The sequence below is a fragment of the Panthera leo genome, chromosome C1, assembly GCF_018350215.1.
Source record: "Panthera leo isolate Ple1 chromosome C1, P.leo_Ple1_pat1.1, whole genome shotgun sequence".
NCBI classification, from domain to species: domain Eukaryota; kingdom Metazoa; phylum Chordata; class Mammalia; order Carnivora; family Felidae; genus Panthera; species Panthera leo.
This window is the reverse complement of record NC_056686.1, coordinates 18,011,972-18,032,833: the sequence shown is the minus strand read 5'-3', so window position 1 is coordinate 18,032,833 and position 20,862 is coordinate 18,011,972. Positions and strand designations below refer to the sequence as shown.

Sequence of the window (20,862 nt, the reverse complement as noted above, 5' to 3'; positions counted from 1 at the left end):
AAGTCAACAGTTAACCGACTGAGCCACCCGGGCGCCCTGAAAGTGATCTTTTTTTTAGTCAGGAAGGTTTTTTCCTTCCCCTGGGGGAAATGTCCTTCCTTTTGCCTGAAAGAAAGAAAGAAAGAAAGAAAGAAAGAAAGAAAGAAAGAAAGAAAAGAATCCCCCTTTCTTTGCTGCCTTCTCTGCAAACTCTTTAAATCGCTCCATGGACTTTTAGAAACAAAAGCTAGGAAGCCTTGCGTCTGCTGTTTTCTGATTGGCTGTCTAGTTCGCTAAAAGAAAATTACATAGCCATCCACCTGCTAAATGGGGGTGGGGAGAGAAGGGAAGAAAATCATAAATACATCGTAGATTTCTCTCTCAAATGTTTTCTAACCAGACATTTCTTCTGCTTCTTTTATTTGCTTCACCCTCAAGCCGAGCACATTGGGCTAGATCGCCCCCCATTATTCCACCCACTGGTGTGTGGGGAGCTGACTATGGGCCAGACTCAGAACGAGGAGGTGCAGCTTGGACCTTAAGAGCCTCGGCTCATTAGACCAACTGTGTTCAAACCCCAGCCGGGTGTTTCACTTAAGGGCGAGTGACTTCATCTGTCTAAGCCTCAGTTTCCTCATCTGTCACAGCACCTCCTGAGGGGTCCCTGTTGGCATTGGGTGTCTGAGTCTGAAAGGCAGTTTTGTGTTTTCAAAAATTTGGAGACTAAGAAACGGGCCTTAAAGCCAGCTCCTGTGCAACCGCACCCCCCACTCTTAACGCATCCCTCGTCCCTTCGTCTCCTGGCTTTTTCCGACTCTGGCACACATTTCCTCTACGAGGGTTCGGACTCGGATGTTGAGATATGTTGTGCGCATCCTGCAGAGTCAGGGTGGACCCGCATCCAAAATTTGGCTTGAAAGTCAAGATTGGTGATGCCGTACCAAGGGGACACGAAGAAGGGTATTCCTCACATCGTGAGGTTTTCTGGGGAGAGCAGGGTCGGCTTCCTAATCTGGCCCCAAAACGGCTCGAGAGAACCAGAGGAGAGAGACACGTTTGGGGTTTTGTTGTGGTTAGTTGGTAGGGCTGGAGTGAGGGCAAGAGCTGGTATGGTTTGAACTTCTAGCCGGCACCAAAGGGGAGAGCCTCCAGGCCTTCTCCTCAGTTTACCCAATGTGGCTCAGAAGGGGAAGCCGGGGGCTGAGGCTTACAAGCTGTGAGCAGTCAGACCCACATCGAAAACGGAGTCAGATTCTATCACCCTCACAGGTTGGAGTTTGGAATTGGTCTGCCGTGCAGAGAGATGCCCCTCGTGGAGCCTTAACAGTTGTCTCTCATGTGAGACATTCTCCCACATGTGGGGCCGGGCGGAGGAGAGCGGGGAATTTGTGTATCATTTGTATGTCACAACCCGGGCATCCACAATTTTAAGGTGATTTTCTATAAATGATGCTTCAGCAATGTGACCAAATCTCACTAGTTTAGTTGCCCCGGGGTGGGGAAATGCCAGATTACCAAGAGGGAAAAAAAGTAAAGAGAATATTAAAAAAAAAAAAAAAAAAAAGTTTCATGTTTACCTCCTATCAAAAGGCAAGTTTCTCTCCTATTCCATTTAAAATAAAACTTTAAGGGGGCGCCTGGGTGGCTCAGTCGGTTAAGCGTCCGACTTCGGCTCAGGTCATGATCTCGCGGTCCGTAGGTTCGAGCCCCACGTCGGGCTCTGTGCTGACCACTCAGAGCCTGGAGCCTGTTTCAGATTCTGTGTCTCCCTCTCTCTCTGACCCTCCCCTGTTCATGCTCTGTCTCTCTCTGTCTCAAAAATAAATGTTAAAAAAAATTAAAAAATAAAATAAAACTTTAAGGAGTGCCTGGCTGGCTCAGTTGGTGGAGGATGAGACTGTTGATCTCAGGGTTGTGAGTCTGAGCCCCACATTGAGGGTGGAGATTACCTAAAAATAAAATCTTGGGGTGGGGGGGGGGCGGTGTTGGGCACCGGGACGGCTCAGAGGGTTGAGCCTCCAACTTCAGCTCAGGTCATGATCTCACGGTTCGTGAGTTCGAGCCCCGCACCAGGCTTGCTGCTGGTAGGCACAGAGCCTACTTCACATCCTCTGTCCCCCCACACCCCGCCCGTCCCTCCCCTGCTTGTGCTCTCTCTCAAAAATAAACATTTAAAAAATAAAGAAAGAAAATAAAATCTCGGGGCACCTGGGTGGCTCAGTCAGTTGAGCGTCCCATTCTTGATTTAGGCTCAGGTCATGCATGATCCCAGGGTCATGGGATCGAGCCCAGCGTCAGGCTCCTTGCTGAGCATGGAGCCCGCTCGAGACCCTCTCCCTCCCTCTGTCCCCCTCCCTTGCTCGCGTGCTCTCTCTCTGTAGCTCTCTAAAAAAATAAAAGTGAAAATATTGAAAATAAAATAACACTTTAAAAATGCTCTTCGTTTTCTGCTTTTGTCAATTCTTCTTGCTAATTTTTACTTCGCTTTTGTTGTTCAGGTTTTACTGCTGCACATCCAGCACAATCCTCCTCCATTCCTTTTAAGAACCAGACTTCAACAATTCCAGAATCAGAAAAAAAGGGATTCAATAGTCAAGCCAAAAGATTTTATTATAAAAAGGTAATAACATCGTCTTAGAAACTCTGCATTTAATCTGGGTTTGAGCCTCAGGACGGGTGTGTGTGAGCCAGGCTGGTGCAGTTGTCCCTATGACCAATAGAGGGCAGTGTCACCCAAGGAGCCAATAGCCTATCTCCCAGTGTGCCAGAAGGTTAAGAACGAGTTGGGAAGTTATTAGCTTCAGAGAGAACGATGGCGTCTGGACTCATGGTGCCATATTGTGCCCCAAACATTTTTTTAAAGAAGAAATGTATTTTATTTTATTTTCATTATTTATTTTTTTTTACTTGTTTTATTTATTTATTTATTTTTATTTACATCCAAATTAGCACATAGTGCAACAGTGATTTCAGGAGTAGATTCCTTAGTGCCCCTTAGCCATTTAGCCCATCCCCCCTCCCACAACCCCTCCAGCAACCCTCTGTTTGTTCTCTATATTTAAAAGTCTCTTCTGTTTTGTCCCCCTCCCTGTTTTTACATTATTTTTGTTTCCCTTCCCTTATGTTCATCTGTTTTGGCTCTTAAAGCCCTCATATGAGTGAAGTCCTATGATTTTTGTCTTTCTCTGACTAATTTCACTTAGCATAATACCCTCCAGTTCCATCCATGTAGTTGCAAATGGCAAGATTTCATTCTTTTTTGTTGCCGAATAATACTCCATTGTCTATATATCCCACATCTTCTTTATCCATTCATCCATCGATGGACATTTGGGCTCTTTCCATACTTTGGCTATTGTTGATAGTGCGGCTATAAACATGGGGGTGCATGTGTCCCTTTGAAACAGCACACCCGTATCCCGTGGATAAATGCCTAGTAGTGCAATTGCTGGGTCGTAGGGTAGTTCTATTTTTAGTTTTTTGAGGAACCTCCATAGTCTCTTCCAGAGTGGCTGCACCAGCTTGCGTTCCCAAGAAGAAATGTATTTTAAAATTTATTATAAAAGTATAAAATTCAAGAATCCCAGGTATATGAAGTAAAAGGTAAAAATCCCTTTCTCTCCCTCTGGTCCCGTTCACTCTTTGTGACAGGAGAGGAAATAACAAACCTTTCTTCAAATAACATAAAAGGAGAAATAAAAGGGTCGAATAAACTTAAAACCACCTTTGTGATAAAGGCCCCCCCTTTTTTCAAACTTCCTTTAACAGTGTGTTGTTTCTGTTGCTGTATCCCCTCCCGCCCCGTTTCTCTCCACATATTTGTGTCTCTTTTCCTCCATCTGGAAGATTCTGCATGGCTCCCCGGGCTCCTCGTGGGTCCTCAAGTAGCTTGGGATTGCATTAGCTAAAGGTTCAAGGGTCTGACGGTCTCCTCTCTCACCAGCAGGGGGCCGAAGCACCTCACAGACATCCTTAGTCTTTAAAATCTTCATTCCTTTACTCATTTAACCAAGATCTGTAGAATAACATTCTTTTGAAGGAGTCAACATCTCAGTTACCTTTGGCCACGTGGGGGCCTCATCAGGCCCCTTTGCCCCTCAGCCTGTTCCTCCTTTGTAAACAAGAACGCTGAATGAGAGGACGTTTAAATTCCTTTCACTTCTAACATTTTAGGATTCTAAGAAAGCAAATAATAAAGAATATAGGGTGTGTGTATAGGCTCGCATGTGCGTGCACACACACACACACGCACATTTTTAATTACTTGAAGGTTTACCTCAGAGATGATAAAGAAGATATTTGCTCAGGACTTTTCTCTCTTCTCCCTCTAGTTTCTGTGTCTGTGTTTTAACTGTCCGCCGGTCTCTGTACCTTCTGTTTGGGGTCCTGTTTGTCAAGACAGTAATAATATGTTGCCCATCTCTAGAATACTTGCAGTCCAGCCTCCAATAAAAATAGTAGCAGCCACCATTTTACTGGTCCCTTCTAGGTGTGAAATCATTTTTAGACCATGTCCCTAATCCTCAGAACAATGCTAAAAGGAAGGGTTCATTGTCTTAATTTAACAGGAGAGGAAATTGAGGCTTAGGGGAGTTAAATGACCCACCCAAGGTCATTCAGCACAGGGCTCGGCACATAAGAGGCCCTACATAAATATTTGCTGAATCAACCTGGAAAGAATTAGACCTCAAACCCAGGTCTAGCTCACTCCAAAGCCTCATGTTGTTTCCACACACTACCACACCTCTTGCGGCCTCCAGAGCCATGCATTTGATTTATGAAAGTCAGCAGGTATGTTTCTGAAAAGGCCTTCGCCAGAACAGCCCCGGCACAAGGTAGGGAAGGATGTCAGGCAGTGAGTGTAGGTGCCCTTCTATGTGATCCGGTTCTCCAGACTCGCTTCCCGAAACTGAAGAGGCCGGCATTTCGAGTTAACATTCCAACCACTGCTTTTCAGAAACGTTTCTGCTCAAGGAACCAAGGGGGGCAACCAGCCAAAGCTGTAAGCAGCATCAGATACGGAAAGAAATCGCTCAGAAATTTGATTCATACTTTTCAGATGTAGTCACGTTGGTTTGACAACGTGGGAACTTTCATCTAGGTATTTGAAAGCCTTCTGTAAAAAAGTACGCAATTCTGTGGCAAGAGCACGGACGGGATCCGTAAATCAGGTTCCCTGTGTTCTGCCCTGTTAAGAGGCTGTGTGCCTTTAGACAAGTCACTTGACTTCTCTGGGCTTCGGTTTCCTCATCTGAAACACAAACAATTTGGACTATATAATCTTTTAGCTTCTTCAAGCTATAAAAACTGGAAAAAAATTTTTCTTGTTCTATGCTCATTATTCTCATTTCTCTTGAGGGAAATGGACACTGAGAAGTGAAAGATCTTGTGTAACATCACCCAATAATTTCGTGAGGCAATACAAATTAAAAACAGATTTTAAAACTCTGATGTTCACCACCCTTCTTAGGACATGAGTCATCCATACCCTGAGCCTGATCTCATAACTTGGTTGTATCCTCACATTAGTTCTGTGACCCATTTAGCCCGTCTTTGACACAGAGAATCAGTGCCTTGTGAAATGTGCACTCACCTTGTCCGTCTAACTTTGTGGGGAAACACTGCCCAGCTCATATGCCCTGTAATCAATCCTTCACGGGGCTTGGTGTCGGGACTGCAATTTAGGCTGCTAGAAATGAAGTCTGCTTCCCTGCACATTTTTACAATTATTTACAAATGTGCTGGTGACTCCGTGTGCATGAAGAGACATGCCTAACCTGGGGCAGAACGTAGCCCGGGAGGCTGATGGACATTTTCTTCCTCCACCTCCCTGTTTCTGTCTCTATTTCCCTCTGGACGGTGGTCACTGCCTTCCAGGCTGTGTAACACTAATAATATCTTTGCATCATCTTAAAAGCAAGGAGGTGGGGCGCCTGGGTGGCTCAGTCGGTGGAGCGTCCGACTTCGGCTCAGGTCACGATCTCGTGGTCCGTGAGTTCGAGCCCCGCGTCGGGCTCTGTGCTGACGGCTCAGAGCCTGGAGCCTGCTTCGCATTCTGCGTCTCCCTCTCTCTCTGCCCCTCCCCCGCTCATGCCCTGTCTCTCTCTGTCAAAAATAAATAAACGTTAAAAAATTAAAAAAAAAAAAAAAAAAGCAAGGACGTTATAATTGCTAGGCCCATGATTCTAAAGCCAGCTTATCCCTTCCAGGCTCAAATCAATGAATGTCAGTAGCATGCGTATACTGTATCCTCTAGAAGGGCTCAATTTAAACATACATGTTAATTTGATAGAGAGCCTGACAGTCAATCCACCGTCCCAGTTGGTAAGCAGGCCTGTATTTAGTTTGTGTGAAATTGTAGAAAGCTAATATCATTTCATTGATTAACTTGATGAGGCACTGGATCAGGGATGTTTTACATGTCGAGTTATTTATTTATTTATTCATTCATTCATTCATTCATTCAGTTAGAAAGAGAGTGAGCGAGCAACCTGGGGAGAGGGGCAAAGGGAGAGAAAGAGAAGGTCAACCAGGCTCCACACTCAGTGCAGAGCCCCACACAGGGCTCGATCCCACAACCCCGGGATCATGACCTGAGCCGAAATCAAGAGTCAGATGCTCAACCGGCTGAGCCACCCAGGCGCCCCACATGTCAGGGATATTTAAACGAAAGGAAGTTCAGTTCGCAGGGGCCACCGTGTCCAAGGGGATAATTACCCCAAGTGCGCACTTGGCTGCACGTCTGAACCACAGTAGGGTCAGCGGCACGCCTCCCCACGGGGTCTGCAGTATATGTTCCCGGATATAACAGACACTTGGCTGGCACTGACCGCACCACGGCAGGCACCCCTCGAAGACTTTTGCATTTATTTGCCCGTTTAGTTCCCATAATCACCCTGTGAGCTGAGTCTCATCGTTATCTCTGCTTTTCAGATAATGACCCTGAGACACAAAGAGGGGTGAGTAACTTGCACGGCCAGGGTCAGGCGGGGCAAGGATGCATGCAGGTGGCAGCTCCTGGTTCCCAGACGCTGCTTCCCATGTCACCCCGGGATGGAAGCAGGGACACCCTCCTCTGAGCTCTGGACGGCCACTCTTGTGCCCCTGTCCACCTTCTGCTTCACCTGATGGTAGGGGTGTGCCCGTCTCACCTTCACCTGTCCGGAAACTCCTGGGGTCATCGCTGTCCTTTCCTGACCCCAACACCCCTCAAAAGTGCATGGAATGAATGAGCCCAACTGCAGTCTATGCATCCCTTGCTGAGTCACGGAACACACCCTGTCCATTTTGCACTGTTTTGCTGTGGCCCCTCCATCCCATTCCTAGAGTGTGTGAACTGCTAAGAGATCGTGCTGTATCCTTCCTTGCACCTTAGCACAAGCCCTGGTCCACAGTAGTTTTCTTATTTTTTCTTTTAATTTTTTTAACGTTTATTTTTTGAGAGACAGAAACAGAGTGGAAGGGGGGCAGGGGCAGAGAGAGAGAGAGAGAGAGAGTCAGAGACAGAATCTGAAGCAGCCTCCAGGCTCTGAGCTGTCAGCACAGAGCCCGGCGTGGGACTCGAACCCACAGACTGCGAGATCATGACCTGAGCCGAAGCCGGCCACTTAACCGACTGAGCCACCCAGGCGCCCCAACATCCAACTCTTGATTTCAGCTCAGGTGGTGATCTCACGGTAGTGAGTTCGAGCCCCGTGTCAGGCTCCACACTGAGCACGGAGCCTGCTTGGGATTCTCTCTCTGCCCCTCCTGCCACGCCCTCCCCCCCCCCCCCCCCCCCCGCAAAGATAAACAATCTCCTCAAGAGACCTCATCCCCTTTCCTGGTTGCTCCCGCAGAGCTTCCAGGGTCCCTTCATTCTGCCATCCTCCCCCATTCTGAACAAAACAGTGTTTTCTTGCATGAAGTACGCTCGCGGCCTCTCTCCCTTTGCAGCTGTGATCAGAGGTGTGGAAACTTTGGTGCCAGACAGAAACATATGTGGGGGGGGGGCAGGGGTAGGGAGGGAGAGAGATCAGAAAGGAGGAAGGCGTCTTCCAAGGAGCAAATCTCAGAGTCAGAGACAGTTTGAACCGAAAGAGCTTCCGTGACCTTGAACCCCGGGCTCAGCAGAACAGCCCTTCCTGTGACAGTGTCTCGTCCTGAAGCCCACTGGTGGGCCAGGTACGGGCAGACTGCTCCTCCAAGATGCTGCCAGCTTCCCTGGCTCCCTGTGGACGCCTGGCATGTGGCCGGAAAACCACAGATCTTGACGCCCCCACAGATGAGGGGCCTGAGGGCCGGTGCCGCGCCCCGGGGACAGAGGCCGACTCTCCCGCCGTCCAGGCGGTGCTGTCCTCTTCACTCTGGGCACATCAACCCGAGTAAAAGCTTTCTCGCTTCGATGAAGTCAGCAGGGTCGTTGGACACGTTGTCCTGAGATCTGAAGACCAGAGGCATTTGTGGGGAAAAATTGTTTCCCCAGGAGCCTGACATCCCTGTGTGATTTTGCCGGGGGCTTAACCACAGCACAGGATTCTGGTTCTACCTCAGGCACGTCCTCCTCCCGTTAGATACTTTTTTTTTTTTTTAAGTTTGTTTATTTTGAGAGAGAGAGAGAGAGAGCACGAGCAAGGGAGGGACAGAAAAAGAGGGAGAGAGAGAATCCCAAGCTGAATCCCATCCGCTGACAGCGCGGAGCCTGATGCGGGGCTCGAACTCACGAACCGCGAGATCATGACCTGAGCTGAAACCAAGAGTCGGAGGCTCAACTGACTGAGCCACCCAGGCGCACCTCCCCCCATTAGATCCTTTTAAGCCCCTCAGTAGGTCCCCGGTTTTCATTCCTCTTGCGCATGAATGAAACACCAGCTCGCTTCCCCAAGATAGACCAAATCAGGGTGGGACATCTTTGCAGAGTCTAAAGGCAGCTCTAGCGTGGCCTTTAGCCAATGATCCAACAGAGACTATGTTTTGTAGGCCAAGAAGCAGTTTGACGAACCGTTGATTTGAAAGTATTAATCGGACAGAATTTATGAAATCACGACTCGAAAGCTCAGGCTGCATAGCTGGCTGCAAGCTGTGGGACTCCAAGCTTCCTATAACCCATGGACATGTCTGGGGTGAGGAGGTCTGTGCCCTGCTCCCCATGACCTCCCTACCCTATCCCAGGGTCAAGCGAGTGGAGATCTTTGTCCCACCCTTGGCACCCGCACAGGCTGCCTTCCGGGACTTTAATCCTTCAGAAGGGCTCTCAAAGTGCGTTTCAGCCAAACGTCACCCAGGTGTGTGTTGGGTGGAGGGATGGGAGCACATGAGCCAGTCCTCTCTTGCTTAATCCCACTCTCCAGGTCTTTAACCTCCACGGGAAGGTTCGGCTCCATTGCAGCTGGCGTGGGCAGTGCAGAGGTAGGAACGAGGACGAGGGTGGCCACGCACCGGCTCTCACCCCTCTGCGTGTATTGACTCATTTAATCCTCACACTTTGGGCCAGGCCGGGGAGACCACAGGTATGACATCCGCATAGTTCTCTCAGTGCTCGATAGGCAGTTGGTAGGGCTGAGATCGATAGTTCTCTTCCCTTCTCCCTCCCCACACCCATTTTTGCTTTGCTTATTTTTGCCCTCTGGGGGTGGTCTTGGCCAAGAAACCAAGGCGGCTAAGTTCACCCCAGTTGCAGTCTGGATTCTTATTTCTGGGATCTGCTCTGAGAGGCCTCAACTCACCGAAGCCACGAAAGGTTAGTCATGTGAACTGTCATCCCAGAGGTGAAAGGTCTGACTTTTTATTGCCTGCCCAGAGAGCCATTCACCACTTCTAGCAGTCGCCGGAGAGGGCCTGAAGGCTCTGCGTTTGGACATTTCCCTCCGCGGAGCTTAGAAACCTAGCTGGGTGTCATGAGAAGGTAGCAAGGGGCTGGTAGACCAGCTGTCCCCTCCGCGAAGGGGCAAGTTCCGATTGATAGCATTTGCCAATTTCTGTGGTGTAAAAACCCCCACCCGGGGCCACTAGCAAAACCTCTGGCATTCTAACAGTCCCCCTCTGGAGCTGCCATGGGCCAGCTCCAGCAGACTGCTGCCTGGACACCTCTTCTCAGACATTCCTTCAGAGCAAACAGGCAGCACTCTGTCCCTCCAGGCTAAGAGGTGACAGCCCTCTTCGTATTTGGCCTGGCCTCCCACCAGTTTGCAACACAGCAGAATGAAAGCATGAGCTACGTCCAGTGGGGTTGCCAGATCGAGCAAAGGAAAACGCAGGGTTTCTAGTTAATGTAGAATTTCACATCAATGGCGAACAACTATTTTAGTATCAATATGTCCCCCCAAACTGCGGGGGACGTACTTACACTAAGATCGTTTGTAGTTATCTGAAATTCAAACTCACCTGGGCAGGGTGGGACGGAGTAGCTTTTATCGGGCAACTCTAGCTCCTCAGACACGTAGGTGCCCAGAAAATTGGTGGGAAACTGATGGCGGGCGTCGAGCGTAGCGGTAAACTAGGGGCGAGGGGTGTGCGTCTTCCTCGTTCACAGTTTAAACCTGGAAGAGTCGCGAGTACGTGTCCTGCTTCAGCTTTCCCTGGACTTAGGGACTCTCCAAGCTAAGAGGCACCCAAAGAAAGGCATGTGGCCCCATGTCTCTGATTTGCACATAAGGAAACTGAGGCCCAGAGGGGCGACTTGCTAAAAGTCACTTGGCGGGTGTAGCAGCACCGAGACGGGAATTCGCGGATTCAAAACGCAGGGGGACTTTTGTTTTTCTTCTATCCTACACCTTCTCATTTGAACATTAGTTTGGTTTAATGCTTAAGAGTAGTGGATTCTGGGGGCACCTGGGTGGCTCCGTCGGTCGGGCGTCCGACTTCGGCTCAGGTCACGATCTCGCGGTCCGTGGGTTCGAGCCCCGCATCGGGCTCTGTGCTGACGGCTCAGAGCCTGGAGCCTGTTTCAGATTCTGTGTCTCCCTCTCTCTCTGCCCCTCCCCCACTCGCGCTCTGTCTCCCTCTGTCTCAAAAATAAACGTTAAAAAAATTAAGAAAAAAAAAGAGCAGTGGATTCTGTATGTTTGGTGGAGATGGGCAAAATGGGTGAAGGGAATGAAAAGGCACAAAATTCCAATCACAAAATAAAAAAGTCACGGGGACGTATCATACGGCATGGCAACTCCCGTTAATAACACTGTATTGCATATCGGGAAGTTGCTAAGAGAGGAGATCTTAAAAGCCCTGATCACAGGAAAAAAAATCCTGTAGCTGTATGGTGACAGGTGTTTATTGGACTTACCGGGTGATCACTGTCCAATGTATAAAAATATTGAATCATTACACCGTATCCATGAAACTAATAGAATGTTATGTGTCAGTTATCCCTCAATCTATAAAAAAAGAGTTGACTTTGTACTAAGACCCCCTGGGTTCAAATTCAGGCTCTGACAGTTACTAGCCATGTGACCTTGGGCCTTATCTCTTTTGGTCCTGTCCTTCTGTCTTTAAAATGGGGATTAAATGAGTTACTGCGGGTGACTGGGTGACTCAGGCGGTTAAGCATCCGAGTCTCGATCTCAGGGTCGTGAGTTCAAACCCTGCGCTGGGCTCCACGCTCCGTGGAGCCTACTTAAAAAAAAATCATAAAGTACTCAGGGGCGCCTGGGTGGCTCAGTTGGTTAAGTGTCTGACTCTTGATTTCTGCTCAGGTCATGATGTCACAGTCTTGAGATTGATCCCCTTGTTGGACTCCATGGTGTAGAGCCTGCTTGGGATTCTCTCCCCCCCCCCCCCCCCCACTTGCTCGCTCTCTCTCTCTGTCTCTCATACACTTAAAAAAAAAAGAATAAAGTGCTCAGAACAGTGCCTGGCACACAGTGAGTGGCCACTCAACAAATAAATGCTAGCCCTACAAACAGCCCCCTAGAAAAATCTCTTCCTTGTTTTCGGTAGCTCCTCGAATCTTCTCCCACGTGCAGGACTCGGCCTGGGGCGCTGGTGCACCTGATTCTGCTGCACGTCTCAGGGCCTGCCCCATTCTCCCTGGTGACCAGACCCCGCTCTGCACCCAAGATCACCATCACCTACAAAGTGGGAATCAGTGCCCCTTCACCCACCCGCTTTAAGCGAGGCTCAAAGGATTCCCTGCGTTTAAAATTCAGCACAGAAGAACCTATTAATCTCACTGACTGATGGCCCTATCCCAAATATTAAACCTTAATCACACACTGCTCAGGCCAGACTGGAAAGTCCTGGAAAGCCCTGGTGGCCCCTTAAGCTTTCTTTCTGCCCCGAGGAGAGTGGCAGGGACGGTGGAGACAACGAGCCTGGGTGACAGAGGTTGGGGACAGCAAGTCTGCAGTCAGGCTGCCCGGATTTAAATCTGGGCTTCATCATTTACTAAATGTGGACCCAGTGCCTCTGGGCCTTCCTTTCCTTAAAATGGGCCTGCTAACACCCCCACTGCAAAGGGTTTGCGTTCATCATGCCCTTAGCATTGAATTCAGGTACGGCCGTTAGTAGCAGTGGGGTGTTGGATAAATGCATCCCCACGTGCCTCGGTGTCTCCATCTGTAAAATGGGGACAGTAGCCCCTTCCTTGTCAGAGGATTAAATGAAGCAACCTTTGAAAAGCTTGTGGCATCGAGTAGGCACCCGGTAAACTCTCAAGACAACGGAACATCCTTTTCATTTCATGCCACTTGCTTGGCCAACTTCCGTCAGCATACACTTCCCCCCCCCCCCCCCCCCCCCCCCCCCCCCCCCGGTAACTTGCCTGGGAAATGAGCCGAAAGTCCAATTAGCTGCAAAAGCAGAAATGAGCTTAGAAATCAAGCGGTTGTTTATTCCTCTCTCTCATACCTCCCTCCGTTTAGCATTTGAGCCTCGTGAGCCTGCCTCCTTTTGTTTGAGAATTAGAAAGGGACTTGTTTGGGAGGAAGGTTGTTTTTGTTTCGTTTTGCTTTGTAAACAGAAACGCTCCCTGATTTCTCCTCTGAAAGGCTGAGGAGGAAGCTGAGTCAGGTGGGTGCGGTTAACTAACGTGACAGCGGTCATCGGTCCCTCACCTTGGGTTTGGCGGACCCAATCAGCACACGCTGACTCACGCATCAGCTGTCCTTAGCAGCCCATCCTGTGCTCACTTCTCTGATGCCATGACAGAACAGTAGCATTCTTCTGGAATGCAGGGCAGCATGGTGGAGGGAGAGTCGGGGTTTTGGGGGTCCCAGACCCGGGCTGGAATTCCAACCCCAGCGCTTGGTCACTGAGACCGTGACTGGGCAGGCTAGGAAATGGTAGAGCCGAGCCGTCACCGGGAAAGTGGTGGTGCCATCCTGGAGGATTACACTGGGGCTTAGCGTGGATGTAATGGATGCAAAGCTCGCAGAAGAGCACAGTGGAAATGAGTGGATCCCAGTGACACCACGTTCTGTCCCTTTCAGGATGATATCCCGGGTCCTGGCTTCTACGATGTCATTCACCAGTCTCCGGTGTTCAGCAGTGTCTCGCTGTCTAAGAAAGGGACGTGCACTTTTCCCTCTATGGTGAGAACCCCCTCCTTGAGTGAGGCCGCTAGCGGGATCAGGAACTTCCTTTGCTCCTTGCGTAAGCATGTGTTGGTCATCTGGTCCCTTCTCTCCAAATGCCGTGGTTCTAATTAGGAGCATAACTGCCACCTCACGTGTCACGCAAGTAAATTAGAGCCTGTGCCTTTAAGTAATTCCCCTCCCCTGCTAGATGTTGCCAGGGTGGGAAGAGAGGCCAGAGGGAGATTCAGGACCTGATCATCCACCATCGATTCTGTCATCACGGAGTGGACTAAGCAGATGTTTTCCTGAGATTTTTAGGTTCCGGGGAAAAGATCTCACTCTAATATGAGGTTTTACACCGCTTGGTCTCATTGGGTTATTCAAGATACTGAGAAATCTGATGGGGGCAAAAAGAAAGCAGGCAGCAGGCCTGAAATGCAGCGGTCGTCCTCACCTCCCTATTTCCCTTCTTTGTGAAATGAGGGTCTTTATGTTGGTGGATGGCTCTAAGAATCAAGGAACTCTATGAAGGGCCAATGTCCCTGAACAGACTTGGGCAGGATTTTCTTGTTCTTTATTCGAATCTCTGTAAATTGGCAAGAAGAATAGACATAGCAAGGGAAAAGGGCCAAACTAGGGTAAGACCGGCTGAGGTAGGAAAGTGAAAAAGAAAGCAAACCCAAACTTGCATCAACAAAACATGTATGCCATCTGTCCCTTTAAAAATTAAAATACCTCAAGGAGCACTTGGGTGGCCCAGTCGGTTGAGCATCCGACTTCAGCTCAGGTCACCATCTCATGGTTCGAGGGTTTGAGCCCCGTGTCGGGCTCTGTGCTGACAGCTCAGAGCCCGGAGCCTGCTTTGGATTCTGTCTCCCTCTCTCTCTGCCCCTCCCCTGCTTGTGCTCTGTCTCTCCGCACCCCCTCAAAAATAAACATTAAAATTTTTTTAAAAAAATTATCTCTTGCAAAGATGTATTATAATGCCTGACACTGGAATGGATTAAAAACAAAACAAAACAAAACAAAACAAAACAAAACACCACACAAAGGGTCCATTTAAGACACACTGAATGCAGCCACTTACTGGAATTTGAGTTTGGCAGAGGTGAGTACTCAAGGAGCGAGTTGACTTTGGAGCCAGCTCCCCATCAGCAAAGCCCTTGAAGTCACACATGCCCCCAGTGAGCTTACAGAGGAACCACGCCCTGCAAACAAAGAGACCTGAAAGTAATCTGCAACAGAAATGCCACCTCACGAGGCTCTGGCACCGGAGACAAGACTGAAGACCTGATCCTGACTCAGCTGTGGATGCTCGACGACGTGGCCTCAAGCACGTCACCCTTCTGTGTCCCAGGTGCCTCATAAAAGCGGAGACTCCCTGGAGGCTCTGGGCAAATTGCAATGAGCAACGTGCTCTTTGAAACTGGGAGCATTGAAAACATGCTAAATATCATGAGTGTTACCACCTGAGTCACAAACAATAGCTCGTGCAACACCTAGGTTTTCTCTGAGACATTCGTGGCCGGTCAATTCCTCCCGACTAGGCTTTGCGTGCGGTAACTTTCCAAACGAGGAGGCTGGGCCGTCTGGAGGAGAAGAGGCCCAAGGGAAGGTCGGAGTGTTACGGAATCGAATCACGCCTGTCAGGTCTTTGAAACATTCAGACCAAACCCAAAAAGAACGCAGGCCCGTTGAGTGGTGCCGGCTTCCCCTCCCCGATTTGATGGATATGGGAATTTCTTTTTTTAGACATTTGGGTTCCTGGAAGCAGCCGGCAGTGGCTGGGGGAGATCTATTAGGAGATCCCACATCTCACCTAGCTTTCTGCGCGGATGCGAATTTCGTGCCTCTGTCCCCCACTTGGTAACTTTCACATTCGTTAGTTACCTCCTCCTTTTCCAGATCTGAAGACTCTGAAGGAATTAAAAGCAGCCCTTGTCAGAGAAAGATCTGCCTGACTGACCCCGGTCTGGCCAGGAGGAGCGGGATTGTAGGTGAGGCTGACCAAAACACTCTGTGGATCTATAAATTCTAGAAACTTCCTGATGGTTGTTGGAACCACTACACCCAACCTTTGGAGGGGACCTGTGCTCTAAGTCCAAGTAATTTAAAGAGCTTCAATAGCATATTCTAAATCTTTGTTCCAGAATTATTCATGACACAGCAGTCAGTCTGGTGGGAGGAGACTTCCATGGCCTTTCTGTATTTGCATGGTGGCAGGAGTGGTTCTGGAAGGCCTAGTTAAAATATAGTTAGGCTTCTTTATTGTAGGACTTCTCAGGGCACTTAATATGGCGGCGGGTATTATGAATCTTCAAAATGGGAAGATGCTGTGAGACCCTCTCAAGTTTATTTGGCTCTGGAACTCTCCCCCTGCTGCTGCGACCGCCAACACTCACTTACCTTATGCACCTCGCATGCCAAGAAACACTTTGGGAAATCGTGCTTTAGAAGAACGCTCTTGCCTAATTCTGTTGAGTGACTCAGGATGGAAATACTACAGACAGTACCACCAGGGAGGGTTTCACCTTCCCACCCTCTTCCTTTGGAGTGAAGAGGAAAGAGGAAAGATGTGTCCAGCCTAGTGGGCAGAGGAGAGAGAGCATAGCGATTCTTCTTGAACCAGAACCTTCCACAGTCATTTATCGGCTGGCCAGCTTGTAAATGAACACTTGTATTGCTTTATTCCTTTTGACCCATTCCTCTTTAAAATGAGACATCTAGGGGCGCCTGGGTGGCTCTGTCGGTTGAGCGTCTGACTTTGGCGCAGGTCATGATCTCACGGTTTGTGAGTTCGAGCCCCACGTAGGACTTGCTGCTGTCAGTGCAGAGTCCACTTTGGATCCTCTGTCTCCCTCTCTCTCTGCCCCTCCCCCACTTGCTCTTTCTCAAAAATAAATAAACATTGGGGCGCCTGGGTGGCTCAGTCGGTTAAGCAGCCGACTTCGGCTCAGGTCACGATCTCGCGGTCCGTGAGTTCGAGCCCCGCGTCGGGCTCTGGGTTGACGGCTCAGAGCCTGGAGCCTGCTTCCGATTCTGTGTCTCCCTCTCTCTCTGCCCCTCCCCCGTTCATGCTCTGTCTCAAAAATAAATAAACATTAAAAATAATAATAAAAATTAAAAAAAAATAAACATTAAAAAAAAAAAAAAAGAATGAGGTATCTAATCCACACCATATAGTAGGGGCAGACTGCCTGGGTGATAATGTTGGTTCCACTCCTCATCTGATGGAGAAAGTCCAGTCTCCTCATCTGTAAATTCGGGATAATCACAATAACCACTCTCCAGGTTTTTCATGAGGATTAAATGCAACAACCCGTGGAAAGCACTCAGTTAACTATTGCCCAAAACTCAAAGGCAAAGTGCATACAGGGCTGGGGTGACCTTCCTTCTGGGAACATCAGTGAATCCGGACACAGGGGGAGGCCGACTTGGGACTTGAACCCAGGCTCGACTCTGAACAGCTGGGACTCTGGACAAGAACATTCTTGCCCCTGGGAGCACATCCACCCACGTACCATCGGTGGTCCATAGACTGAATGTTGGGACCCACTGCAACCGAGCAAGGGCGAGAAGTTGGTGGGGGTGGGGGTTCGTGCCTTCCCACAGCCTCACCCACTCGCTGTGCTTGTATAGGTAGTGACCCCTATCTGGCTGAGGAAAACCCAGAGCAGTGTTCTCAAGCTTCTAATCATAAAATAATGAGAATTTTTTCGTTTGTTTTATCAGACTCCAATACTTGCCATCCTAGGGTAAAGTGATGTTATCATCTAGTTTCTATGGCTTTTGCCCCTTTTCATTTGGCAAACATTGATTCTGTTTGTTTTTGTGTGTGTGTTTTTTTTTTAACTGAAAATAGTTTATTGTGGCTTCCTGGAAGGAGTAGAATCAGTTCTACTGAAACAGAAAGATATCGTAGGGTTTTTTGAAATCAGCAATTAGGTGAGGGATCGGAGGCACAGGTGGACAGCGAGCCCCATGGACCCTTGTGCCTTTAAGACATTAGAAGCAAACTTGTCATTTGAGCAATTCAGATTACTTAATCTTAGAAGTAAGACGTGGGGTTTTACTCAGAAGGAAAGCCTTGGCTGGAGGAAGAAAGTCTAAAGCTTCCCATCATATAAATTACCCAACAGCTGATGAGTCAAATATAAGTGGCCTGAAATGGGATTGGGTGGCAATGCATTTATGGCAACATTATTTTTGCCAAGTCCCAAATAGAAGATGAATAACTTGAGTTAGTTTACAGAAGTTACAACAGGCCAGAACTCGCATCCTCCAAGAGCAAATCCTCAAAGCCTGAGGTCAGTTTATCGTTGTTACCGGCTAGAGTTTCAGCTTTTACAAACTGCTTTTAGACGTAGTGCTGGGCATCATCCCCTTGACGTCTGTCCTTTGGGGCCCCCAGATTATGTAAGACTGCTGATGCCTTTGGCTTTCCCCTTACAGCGTGCCCGACTGGACACCATCATTTCTAAATACCCTGCAGCTAACGCGTACACTATCCCATCACATTTTGTTTCGAAGAAAGACTTCAGTAATTCCTGTTCCAGCATGTTTCAGTTGCCAAGTTTTGCGAAAGCCCTCAAATCTGAAACTCCTGCACCAAACCATTACAATGTAAGATGTTGGGTATGCTTGTTAAATATGTATTGAATGAATGCTTTACTAAAATAAATGAAGGGGGGGGGACGCTTTGGGAAATATCATTTTAATGCGATTAGTAAATCAGTTAGTATTTGTTGACTGCCCAGTGGGTACATGAGGCTGGGCAAGGCCTTTAGAGAGAATTTGCAGAAACTGGACAAAGATGTGAGCAACCCTGGAGGTCAGGGCGGAGCAGTGGGAAGACCAGTCCCTGGAAAACACCGTCATCACTCCTGCCCTAGAATCTTTCTGGGGCAGTTTTCTCATCTGCGACAATAGGTATTTACCGCCTTATTTTCCACCTGATATTTCCATAACAGAAATTGTGTTTTTTTTTAACAGTAACGCCCTGCTCTGTAGTCACGGAGGCAGAACGGTATGATTAATGGTTCAGAGATGGAGCCAGGTTCAAATGTCCCCTCTGCCACTTTCTGTGTGGCTCCGGGCAAGTCCCTTCAGCTTTCAGGACTCAGTTTGTTGATCTGTAAAATGGGGACACATGTCCACTTCATAGTATTAATGCAAATGTTAAATTAGGTCATGGATGCTGAGTGCTTGGCACAGCCCTGGGCACACAGGGTTCCACTATACATGGAGATCAGCAGAACTCTCTCTGGGGAAGTCACGTCACTTCTTGAGCCTCAGGTGTAAAATGGAATCAATTATACTTGCCCTACGGGGTTATTATAAAAAGCAAACGAGACAGCAACTGTGAAAACATAAGACGTGAATTGTACATAAGGTGTTAGTATCACTATGCCATGTTGCAAAATGTTTTGGTCTTAGAATACTTCATCTTTAATGTCCTTTTTAAAATATTTATTTTGAGAGAGAGAGAGAGAGAGAGTGAGTGAGAGCAAGGGAGGGGCAGAAAGAGAGGGAGAGAGAATTCCTCTCCACTGTCAGCACAGAGCCTGACCAAGGGGCTCCGTCTCACAAATGGTGAGATCATGACCTCAGCGGAAATCGAGAGCCCGATGCTTAACCGACTGAGCCACCCAGGCGCCCCTCCTTTTTCTTTTATAACACTTTCAAGTAATATTTGTTTTTCTGACTACAAGGCCCCTGCCCACCTTCTGTGAGTGGTCAGATCAATTGTAATGTGCTCAAAGCAATATATGCCTGTGAGGCCAGCACTGTTCAATAGAAATATAATGGGAGCCACATACATCATTTAAATTTTCCCAGTAGCCGCATTGAAAAGTAAATGTATAGTTGAAAAGTAAAAAGCCGCATTGAAAAGTAAAAAGGTATAGGTGAAATAATTTTAATAGCATATTCTATTTAGCTCAGTATATTCAAAACATTATTTCAACATCAAATCAATATAAAATTATTGATTATAAGTTTTATTTTTATTTTTTATAAATATTAAAACAAATTTTTTTAATGTTTATTTATTTTTGAGACAGAGAGAGACAGAGCATGAATGGGGGAGGGGCAGAGAGAGAGGGAGACACAGAATCCGAAACAGGCTCCAGGCTCTGAGCTGTCAGCACAGAGCCCGACGCGGGGCTCGAACTCACAGACCGCGAGATCATGACCTGAGCCGAAGTCGGCCGCTTAACCGACTGAGCCACCCAGGCGTCCCTGATTATAAATTTTATTATAATTACATATAATTATAAGTAAAAATAAGTAATGTTTTACATTCTTTCCATCTAAGTCTTTATAATCCAGTGTGTATTTTATATTTTCAGCACATCTTAATCCAGACCAGCCATGTTTTTGGTGCTGATAGCCCGTGGCTACCCAGTTGGGTGGTATCGCTCTGGACAGTCTTCCCTTGGGTTAATCAGAGCCTGAAAATGATGATGATGATGATGATGATGATGAAATCCTTTTCAAGGCCCATGTGCCATTCTAAGCATTATGGATTCATTCTTATTTAATATTCACAAGAATCCATGAAGTGGGTTATCTTCAATTCACAGAAGAGGAAGCTGGTGCTCGGAGAGGGGAAGGGATTTGCCCAAAGTCACCCCACTCGAAGGGACCATTTGCACATCAGTGAGCACAGGGAGGGGACTGAGGTATACAGCTGGAGGGTGATCAGTCAGCATGGTCCAGCCCTGCTGGGTCTCCCTTCATGGGTTCTGTGGCTCCTCCGTGCCAGACCAGTGATCCAGCTCAGATTCTGGTGGGGAACTCGAGACAAAACTAGGAAACAGGGAAGCAAAATAATTACACATTGTGGCCAGCTTTGAGACAGACAAACTGAGCCCGAGGGAGAGAATACGTAGAGAATATAAGGGGTTGGCAGTATCATGTACTTCAGGTTGGGTTAGATTGGGTGGTCAGAGAAGGCTCTGAGGCTGACCCGAGGACCGAAGGGAGAGGCAGAGTTGAGGGAACAGCGTGTGCAAAGGTCCTGGGACAGCAAGCAGCTTAGCTCTGGGAACTACAAGAAGGTGGCTAGAGTAGCATTAGCTAGGAGAGGGGAGAAGGGGAAGCCAGACAGATAGGCAGGGGTCAGTTCACTCAGGACCCTAAAGACCCTGGGAGGGATCTTTAATTTTATTCTCTGTGGGAAGACTTTGGGGGGGGGGGGGCGGTGAGAGGATGTGAGATGACATCATCTGATGTACTTTTTTAAAAAGCTCCCTCCAGCAGCCATATGGAAAAGGGACCATGGTGTGGGCGAGGAGTGGCTTTTGAAAAACCAGTTAGAAGGCTCTTCTACTAACAGGAGAGAGGTCAAGGCCCGGTCCAAGAAAGTAGTAATAAAGGTTCTTGGCCACCG

General features: G+C 48.2%; 1 protein-coding gene across 14 annotated transcripts in view; it reads left to right on the top strand.

Annotated features, from left to right (window-relative positions):
* STPG1 (sperm tail PG-rich repeat containing 1) overlaps positions 1–20,862 on the top strand; it is a 54,792-nt gene that overhangs the window by 14,591 nt on the left and 19,339 nt on the right. For 8 of the 14 annotated variants that reach the window (XM_042951932.1, XM_042951933.1, XM_042951936.1 and 5 more), the window contains 4 exons: positions 2,478–2,599; positions 9,309–9,467; positions 13,383–13,484; positions 17,922–18,092. In XM_042951932.1, the coding sequence (XP_042807866.1) occupies positions 2,478–2,599; positions 9,309–9,467; positions 13,383–13,484; positions 17,922–18,092 (554 nt within the window). Of the gene's footprint in view, positions 1–2,477; positions 2,600–8,937; positions 9,081–9,308; positions 9,468–13,382; positions 13,485–17,921; positions 18,093–20,862 lie in introns of those variants that run through there. The other 6 variants (XM_042951939.1, XM_042951944.1, XM_042951942.1 and 3 more) reach the window with 5 other exon arrangements.